General features: G+C 55.5%; 1 protein-coding gene across 3 annotated transcripts in view; it reads right to left on the minus strand.

The window, feature by feature from the left end:
• Window positions 1–5,087, minus strand: part of PDE2A (phosphodiesterase 2A) — a 105,855-nt gene extending 100,768 nt beyond the window's left edge. For 2 of the 3 annotated variants that reach the window (XM_078433119.2, XM_078433121.2), the window contains exon 1: window positions 4,501–5,086. In XM_078433119.2, coding sequence (XP_078289245.2) covers window positions 4,501–4,571 — 71 coding nt within the window. In that variant the 5' untranslated portion in view covers window positions 4,572–5,086. Of the gene's footprint in view, window positions 1–4,500 lie in introns of all 3 variants that reach the window. The other variant, XM_078433120.2, reaches the window with a different exon arrangement.
• Window positions 5,088–9,339: the final 4,252 nt, after the last annotated feature.

The raw sequence follows: 9,339 nt of genomic DNA on the forward strand, positions 1-9,339 counted from the left end.
TCTGTTCACTGAACATCCCATTCTCAAGCAAGGAGGAGCCCCTCCGCAGGCCCTGATGGGGGCACTGGGAGAGACCAAGAAGTTGCAAATTCACAATGACGCCTCCAAGTCAAAGCTGCTGGCGGCACCTTGGTCACAGAAAGTGCTTCCTATAGTCTAACCTCAATTCCCTCACTTGTCTCCTTCTCCTTCTCTGCCCAGACCTTCCCCTACCCTTGCACTTCATGATTAGGCCACTCTGAATTCCTACAGTCCTTACATAAACAAAACCATGCTTGCTTTCCCTTCGAGGCCTTTGCACATGGTATGTGCTCTTCCTGTGGGGCTGTCAATTCTGCCTCATGAAGGAATTGTTCCTTCTAAGGCTAGCTCCAAGAGCCCCTCTTCTTAAATAACTTCCTGCCACTGGCAGAGGTAGGGGAGATCATGGGCATCCCTCCGTGTGGTCACTGTTCTATCTCCCCACAGAGCTGGTACGTCTGGTCGGGCAGCAACCCAGTAAATGTCAGATAAATGGATGAATGAATCCTGATCCCCCTCCCCTATCTCTTTCAGCCCCTGCAGTCCCCCTCTCCCTGGAAGACTTCCCTCACCTGCAGGAGGGGCAGAAGTGAGTGCCTCAGTCTCCAGCTCTCCCTCCTGTCCCGGAAGACATGCCCACTCCCTCCTGTCCCTCATGCCCACTCTCACAGAGTCAGGAGATTCCACACCTCTCTGGGCTGTTAGGAAGTTCTTCCCATTGTCTATCCTCATCCCCTTTCTTGGCCATGCCTGCTTCCTTATCATTCCTTTTGGAGAGGGGTCAGGGACTGGCCCATCTCAGTTTGACCATCTGTAGTTGGAATAAGGGCTGCTTATCTCTCTCTATTCTCTGCCCACGATGTGTTCATACCACTCCTGAACCATTATGCCCCAGCTTGGCCCTGCTGAGGGGGAAGGACAGTGACCCAGGATGGAGAAAGGGCACAAGGCCAAGTAGCCAGGCCTTGTAAAGGAGTCCAGGACAGATAAAACCACTCCAAGGGAAGGGCTGCCCAAGAGGGAAGGGATGAGCATCCCGTCCCGGGGGTATGTAAGCAGGGCTGATCAGATCTGTGGGCAGGTTGCAGGAAGGAGTAAAGCAACTGCTAGGAGGTGGCCCAGATGCTCTTCATGTCCTCTCCCACTGGGAGGCTGCACTGAGCCTAGGTGCCCAGCCCTGTGCTGGGAAGCATGAGGGGGTGGCTCTTGCCTTAGAGTTGCTCCTTAGCTGGCTGGGTAAAGGACCTCACACACGGGGGCATCACAGGGAAAGACCAACTCTGGGCCACATTCTTTTTTCTTTTTTTAAATAGGCTCCATGGCCAACATGGGCTCAAACTCATGATCCTGAGATCAAGAGTCACATGCTCTCTGCCTGAGCCAACTGTGTGCCCCTGGGCCACATTCTTGATGCTGTACTATCAGGGAGACCTCAGGGTGGATCACGGGGTCAGAGGGAGGGGGAACCAAGGAGGGCTTCCTAGGGGAGGCTTCCTTTTCAAAACTTTTCCTCAGCAACCCAGTCCTAAGAGGGGAACCCAAGCCCCTTAGTCTGGCATTTGAGACTACAGAATCTGGCTCTTCCTGCCCTTTCTTCCTCTTCTCCACTCCCTTCTTCATCCTGCCAACCCAACCCCTTTCTGTTCCTTGATCACACAGCACTTTCACATCGGATTTCCATGCTGTTCCCTCTGCTCTTCCCATGGGCAATCCCCATCCATCCTTCAAGATGCAGCTCAAGTGACTCATCCTCTGAAGCCCCGGCTTGGTGTGGGTCCCACAGTTCCAGGGGCTTCCCTCTGCACAGCACTGTTCACACTGCAAGGTTATAGGTCTCCACTCCTGCCTCCCTCATCAGACCGGGAGTCCCTGAGAGCAGGGTCTGGGTCTGGGTCCATTCTGTGTCCCCAGTGACCAGCCCCGTGGGCACCAAGCAGGCATTGGAGAGTCGCTGTTGAGTGAATCAATGAATGGATGGACACAGAAATGCAGGAACAGGAGCAGGCCAAGTGGGTAGATTGTACAGGCCCAAGCAGCAGGAGCCTGGGGAGCACAGGCCTGACCCGACAGCAGCCCGGCTCAGGGTGAGACTCCCAGGCCATTAAGACCGAAGGCGGGTACTGCTGGGAGCTCTGCCTCCCCTATTTGGCTAGATCCCAGACAAGCCATCAGCAGTCCCCAGGGACAGGAGGCTGGAGTGGGAAGCAGAAAGAGTGGCAGGAGCTGCTTGGTGGGCAGGGGCAACTGGGGGGTGTGGGGAGCATAAAGGCGATTAACCCTCACTGAGCCAACCCAGTTCAGGCAACCAACAGGTCCCCTGCAGGCCCTGAGGAAAGAGGCCTCGGTTTGCCTCTGATAAAGAGCTTCAGCCTCAGCCTCGTAGCCAGAGCAGGTTGACAAAGACATAGCCTCAGTTTCCACGGCTCCTTGATCTCCAACCCTCTTCACCCTGGTCAGAAGTCCTACAGGGGATCGATCTCTCCTGTTACCTCGTTGGCCTGAGCTTTCCAACAGCTTTTCCCTCCAACATCCTGACCCTCTGAGGTCCTGCCACTGCATCTCCCACTTGAGTCCAAGCTGAGCCACCTTGACGTCCCCCATCCCATCGTTTCCTAAGCCCTCCAACCTCTCCCTTCAGAAAGGCCCTGGTCATCTGCCCCTTGGCCCACCTGGCCCCGGACCTCCCTGATGTCCACAGTGGCCTGGCCCCCCTGTCCCGTCTCTCTTTGCTAGTCCAACCTTGACCATGCCACTGAGGAAGCTTTCTCAAACTCCCGGAATTCTGTCCCTCCACCACACAGAACCTTCTTGGCCTCCCTAGGGCCCTCGGGATAGAGCCCAAGAGGCCTGGAGTTCAAAGTCCTGCAGGACCCGGCTGCTACCAACCCGGTCAGCCTCCTCGCTGCTCCAGGGATACAGGGGATTCCCACCCAGGGCCTTTGTTATGCTGCTCCCACTCCACCCCCACCTGTTAGCTAGATCCTGATCTTTAAGCTTAATTATTCTCAAGCCATTTTATGTCTAGGAAGCTTAGGAGGCCCCAGAGGGCAGGGCCATTGTTGCCTATTTCATTTCTGCATCTCCCCACAGGGTGTAGAATGAATTGTCCTGGGCTCACAGAGGTGGTCGCACATTCAGCCACCCCCGCCCTGCCTCGGTGGGTCACAGCGTCCCAGCTGTGTCCTCAACCAGCAGGGGAAGGAAACAGCCACCCACGCACAGTCGGATGAACACACACATAGAGACACACACACGTACACCAGCCACACAGGCACCAATACACACTCAAGCGCACCAGCACACGATCACACACCCACACCCGAACACTTATGCCACACACACACAGCGCAACACTAATATTCACGCATTAACAAATAAGCACACAAACAGGAAGGTGCGTGGAATCGAACAACGTGCTCAGTTTTGAGTCACTTTATTTTGCAGACACGGCACACAGATTAACATGCGTGCCAACACATACGTTCAAACTAACACACACACACCTACACCCACACACACGGCAACCTGCACTCGCACGTGTGCAGATGACCTCTCACAGTCACACAGGTTTGCTCACACATCCTGCCAGGCCACCGCACATTCAGCCACCAAGGACTCTACAGGCCCTTGTACACCCCACAGGTCCCCTTGCACCTCACACCTGTAACACACATACACACACCTTCACGTGCAGGCATAGAACTGCACCTCCACTGACCTGAAGACACACACCCCTTGCCCCCCACCTCAGCGGCCCTCAGATGGTGGAGGGGAGCCTCTATGGAACCCCCCATTCCACTCACCTGCACATGCACCCATGCACGTGGATGCACATGAGGCTGGTGCACAGGGGCCTCATTCAACCAGCCTCGTGGCTCTCTCTGGGACAGATGTTTTGGGGTAAAGTTGCCGAAACTAGTGGCTATGAATCCCAGTCCCACAAAAGGCGGTGGCCCGGGACCCTATTCTGTTCCAGCGCCACTTACTCATTCATATTCATGTTTGTTCTCTCTCTCTCTCTCTCTCTCTCTCTCTCTCTCTCTCTCTCTCTCACACACACACACACACACACACACAACACTGGGTCACAGACATCTCATCCTTCTCTAGGGTCCTGAACCAGTTTATCTCAGCCCCCCAGACCTCCTTGGAACTCCCTGCAGAGACACCCCCCACCCCTAGCCCCTGAAAGGATAATTCAGGTTCATTACCAACCCCTCCCCCAGCCTCTTCTATGGGACACCACCCCCATCACCCCCTAGGTTGATGTCTGAAACCCCCACCCCTGTGCAGAGCCGCCCCCCCTCGCCCCCCGCCCCAGGCTACAGTCCAGCAACGGGGCGCCCAGGAGCAGGATCGATCCTCCCACGTGGCTCAGCTCCACACCAACCCCAGCTCCTCAGCGGCACTCCCAGGACCCTAGTCCCTGGTATGCCTTGCAGCCGCTCACCCAAACCCCAGCCCCTGGATAGTACTCACGGCTCAGCCGGTCGCGCTGCCGGGTACTGCTGGCTCCTGCAGAGGATGGAGTGGCCGCATGCCTGCCCCATCGCTCCTCATCGTCTGCCTCCCCGGCCAGACTAAGGTGGCACCTCGCCCTGTCCACCCTGCCCGGGGTTCCAGGCAGGGTGCCTGGCCCAGTGGGCACAAGGACCAAGAGCAGTAGCCTGTCCCCAACTCAGTCTGGACTCAATACCCCAATCCAGCGCTGCTGCTGCTGCCCCAGTTGCTCCCACCTCTCCTGCTGCCACTGCCTCTGCCGGTAGGCTGGCTCCGGGAGGAGGTTGGAGCAGGTCTGATAATGCAGAAGGGGGAGGGAGGAGGGAGGAGGAACAGAGAGGCCCAGACAGAGAGGGAGAGAGGGAGGGAGGGGTAGAGAGAGACTCTGGCTGGGAGAGAGGAAAAGAAAGACTCACACACAGAGGAACAGACAGAGACAGAAACAGAGACAGAGAGAAACAGACAGGAAGGAGAGAAATACATGAAGGAAAGAAGAAAGGGAGCAGAGCTCCAGAGAGATCAAGATGGAAATATAAAGAGATCAGAGAGGCATAGGGAAAACACACACAGAGGAACAAAGACAGAAAAGAAAAGAAAAGAAAAGAAAAGAAAAGAAAAGAAAAGAAAAGAAGAAAAAAAAAAAGCAGAGATGGAAATGGGGGAGGGGAGAGAGGGAGACAGACAGACAGACAGACAGAGGAACCCAGAGAGGTACGAGGATGAAGGATTTGCACTGTGCACGGACTAGAATGGGAGCTGGGGTGAGGGGAAGATGGACGGAACCCAGACCCTGTGCTACCCCATTACAGAGGCTCTCAGGGTCAGGGGACACTTCTCACCCTCCTCAAGACAGGAAGGGCTAGGCCTCCAGGCAGAATCAGTTCCTCTGGGCTTCCTGAGTCGGTATCATGTACAGGGGGTGCATCCCCAGCATAGAGCTGGGGATGCAGGAGGCTCTGGGTGCTTTGAACTCAGAGCTTTGTCACTGAGTCTACCTGTTGGTGGCTCTGCTCAGCTGGGACACTGTGGGAGCTGACGCTGAAGCATGCACTTTTTTAAAAAAATATTTTTTTAAGTTGATTTCTTTATTTTGAGGGTGGGGGAGGGTCAGAGAGAGAGGGAGAGAGACAGAATCCCAAGCAGGCTTCACACTGTCAGCACAGAGCCCGATGTGGGGCTCGAACTCACGAACCGTGAGATCGTGATCTGAGCCGAAATCAAGAGTTGGACGCTCAACCAACTGAGCCATCCAGGCGCCTCCAAGATTTTATTTTTAATCTCTACACCCAACATGGGACTCAAACTCACAACCCTGATGAGTCACATGCTCTACTGAATGAGCCATCCAGGCGCCCAGAAACATGCACTTGTACTAGGAGTTGTGGGCACAACTTGCCCACGTGGTTTTCAGTGTCCACAGGTTATAGGTATGGGAAGAGGCCTGCTGTACCTCTGCCCTGTTGCCAGAGAGGACTCCTCAGGAGGAAGCCTTAACCCAATGGAATTGGGGCATTTTAGGCAATGGACAGGTAGGGAGTTGTCTCAGCAGAGGGCCTGTTGGACATAAAAGAAAATGCTCCACACCTTGAGGCGGGAAATGGGGGTTCAAATGCTGGCTCCTCCACTAACTTATTCATTTGTTCACAAACACCTGTCATTGGCCACCTTCATTAAATATGACTCAGATGGCTCCTTGCCTTGGAGAAGCACCCAGTCAAGGTGTGTGTGTGGTGGGGGGGGGGGGGGGGGGAGGCAGGAGATGAAATGACTTGTAGTGTGACAGAGGGAAGCACAGAGTATGTAGTACCCAAACAGGGCCTCTGACCCAGTCTGGGGTTGGTAAGCATTCCTGTAGAAGAGAATATCAGCTGAGTCTTTAAAAGGAGGAGACCCCAGGAAAAGCAGGTATATTCCAGGCTATGGGGGCCATGTGTAATCCTCACCAATAACCTCACTTCTCTGACCTGTGGGGACAAGGACCCCTGCCACACACAACAGGATCCATGCAGAAGCGCCCATGAGACTGAGTGAAAACCTACTCCCTGTTAACAGGCACGGAGGTGCAGCAGTGGTGGGATGGACAGGAATGATGCAGCTTGTGCAGGAGGCCTGTCCAGGCTGACAGAAAGCAGTTTTCTCATGGCTTACTGTCAGGAAAGAAACTATGAGGGAGCTTTTGCTTCCCACTGTGGCCCCAGAAGGTCTAGTTTCAGATCTCTGAAAGCTCTGGGCAAACTGTTTTCTCAGCCTGACCCATACCTGGGACCTTACTGCTCCATGCCTGCTGGCTAGGAAGGCATTTCTCGGGCCCAGAAAGCCAAGGCCCTGGATCATGTCCAGGCTTGGCCTCTCACAACTCCCCTTCACGCCCCAAGGAGCCTGGCATTAAGAAGCTGAGTCAGAGGAGCTCAAAGGAGGGTACCTGCCGGGCACAGGAGAAGCTGGTGCGTTGAAGCCTCACCTGCCCCTCAGCCTTTCTGCCCTCTCACTCTGGAAATGATGGTGGAGGCCTCATCTTCAGAAACCTCCTGGGAATATACCCAAGCAAGACAGGTAGGAGGGAAGGTCTCCTCCCATCCCACTACCACACCAGACTCCACAGTTACCCCAGAACAAAGGAGTCTGCAGGAATGAGGTGCAAGATCCAGGACTACTGGGTACTCTGGTACTCTAGGACTTACAGCCAGGCAGGTAGAGGGTCAAATCCCAGCTCTGCCATCCATGCACCCTGGGCAAGTTATTTAACTTCTCTGAACTTCAGTTCAGCTTTCTCATCTGAAAGGAGAGGTCACAAATTCCAAGCTCAAAGAGTTGTAAGGCTTTGGAAATGTCTGTAAAGTTCCCAGTAAAAAGCCGTCGTCCTCTCCTCCCTTCCCTTTTCCTAAAGAGGTTGAATTGGTGGGGCTGAGGGAGTAACAGCCTGAAATGCTGGGGTAGGGGCTCCTGTAGGGCACTGCCGGAATGGTGGGGTTGGGGGTGGGGGGTGCTTCTGAAAGGGGAGAGGGGCCGGTGTCCTGGCCTGCTCTTCCCACCTCCACCTCCATCTGGCCTGCTAGGCCGGCGGCAGGAACCGAGGGCCCGGAGCGATCACCGCGAAGCCCCGCCCCGCCGCAGGCCCCGGCCGCTCTCCCGGGTGCTGATCGGGGCGTGCCGCGTTCACGGGCCCTGGCCCGCCGCCCTGCAGCCGGTCAGTAGACACCGGTTTTTGCTAGTTGGGGATCTGGCAGGAGGTGAGAGGAAGCTGGGAGGCGGGTGGGCGCCCGAAGCGACGGGAAGATGCAGCCTCTGAGATCCAGCCTCCGCCCTGCGCCCACTGCCTCGCGAGGACTGCAGGCTCCAGCTACCTCCTCGTTGCCAAAGAAGGCGGCTTCTTCTCAGCGCCCTCTCCCGCCGCCTTCCTGCTCGGCTGTTTCCCTCCCACCTTCCAGACGGCCCCTCCTCTGTCTCTCTCGCTGGCTCATCCTATTTTTGCCCCCTCAACATGGGTGCTCTTCACAGGGGCACCGCGCCCTGTCTCTCTCCTCTTTCTCCACCCCACCTTCAGGGAGCTTGGAGCCTTCCCCAAACGCACCAACTTCTAGTGCCTCCCCACCCCCACCCCCACCCAGGCCCAGCCCTGTTTCTGGGGCTCCAGACAACCAATACAGGTTGCCTCCTGGACATCTGTGGGAACATCCCAGAGGCCCCCATACACCTGAATATTCACATCCAACGTATCTTTTGTCTCTATCAAAGGCATCAGCAAACTTCAAATCCCCAGTCTAGAAACTACAAAGTCGCTTTGCCTCTTCCTTCTCCTGCACCTCCTGTATCAAATCTATCACCGCCAATTCTCCCTCTGTAATTCTCTCCCATGTATTCACTCCCTCCTTCACCCCCCTGGCCCTGCTTACTTCCTCCTCCTCTGGTCTTTCTCCAGCCCCCTACCCCAATTCAACTCCTCTATTCCACTCCACCCTGCACCGAGCACTATCTATATGGTCAGGTAACTCCTCAGAATCCTTGCATGGCTCCCCAGTGGCTTCAGGATAAAGGCCAAGCTCCTCAGCCTGATACCTGAAATCTCTCAGGATAGGCCCTGAGGTCTCCATCCTCTGCTCCACATACAGCAGGGTCCAGTCCTTAAGCCAGTCCTTTCTTCCCCTTTGACTTGGTACCACCTGTTTCCCAGGCTCACTTCCCTCTCCTCTTTCTTTTCTCTGCCCATTCCAAATCCTGGCCTATCCTTCCTGGACCAGTTCAGCCCACACCCTGCCCTTACCCACAGGGGACAGGGTGGGCAGGAGGGGTCACTGGGTTCTGGGCTGAGCAGCCTCTGGCTGCCTTGCTCTTCCCTGTCATCTGCCCTATTACCTCACCCCCCCCCACCCCCCCACTCCCGCTCAGGTTCACCTAATTTCTTCTACTGGATCACCCTTTCCTCAAGAACAGGCCAAAATCCTATTCACCTCAGCCCCAGTCCCCAGCCTTTGGGCAGCCTAACCAGGGACAAGTGAGAAATGTTGATGAAGTAAAGTAGGAAGGAGGGAGACATAGGTGAGTGTGGAAACGAAATGGTGCGCTCTGGAGCTCAGTGCAAAATCACATCAGAGCAAGCCTTCAATAAAAGGCTGCAGGTGGATGGGGAGACACAGGTAGATGAGGGGTCCTCACTGACCCGCTCTGTGCAAACCACCCCCCACCCCTGTCCAAGGGCAGACTGAGACCATAGAGTATCTCTCAGCCTTCTCAGGGGAAGGCTGGTAATTGGTGGAACATGGATTTCACGGAGCATTGGCCTGAAAACCCCTGGATGACTCCCTCTGGCTGGGGACCAGG

Source organism: Panthera onca, chromosome D1 (assembly GCF_046562875.1).
Source record: "Panthera onca isolate mPanOnc1 chromosome D1, mPanOnc1 haplotype 2, whole genome shotgun sequence".
Classification (NCBI taxonomy): Eukaryota; Metazoa; Chordata; class Mammalia; order Carnivora; family Felidae; genus Panthera; species Panthera onca.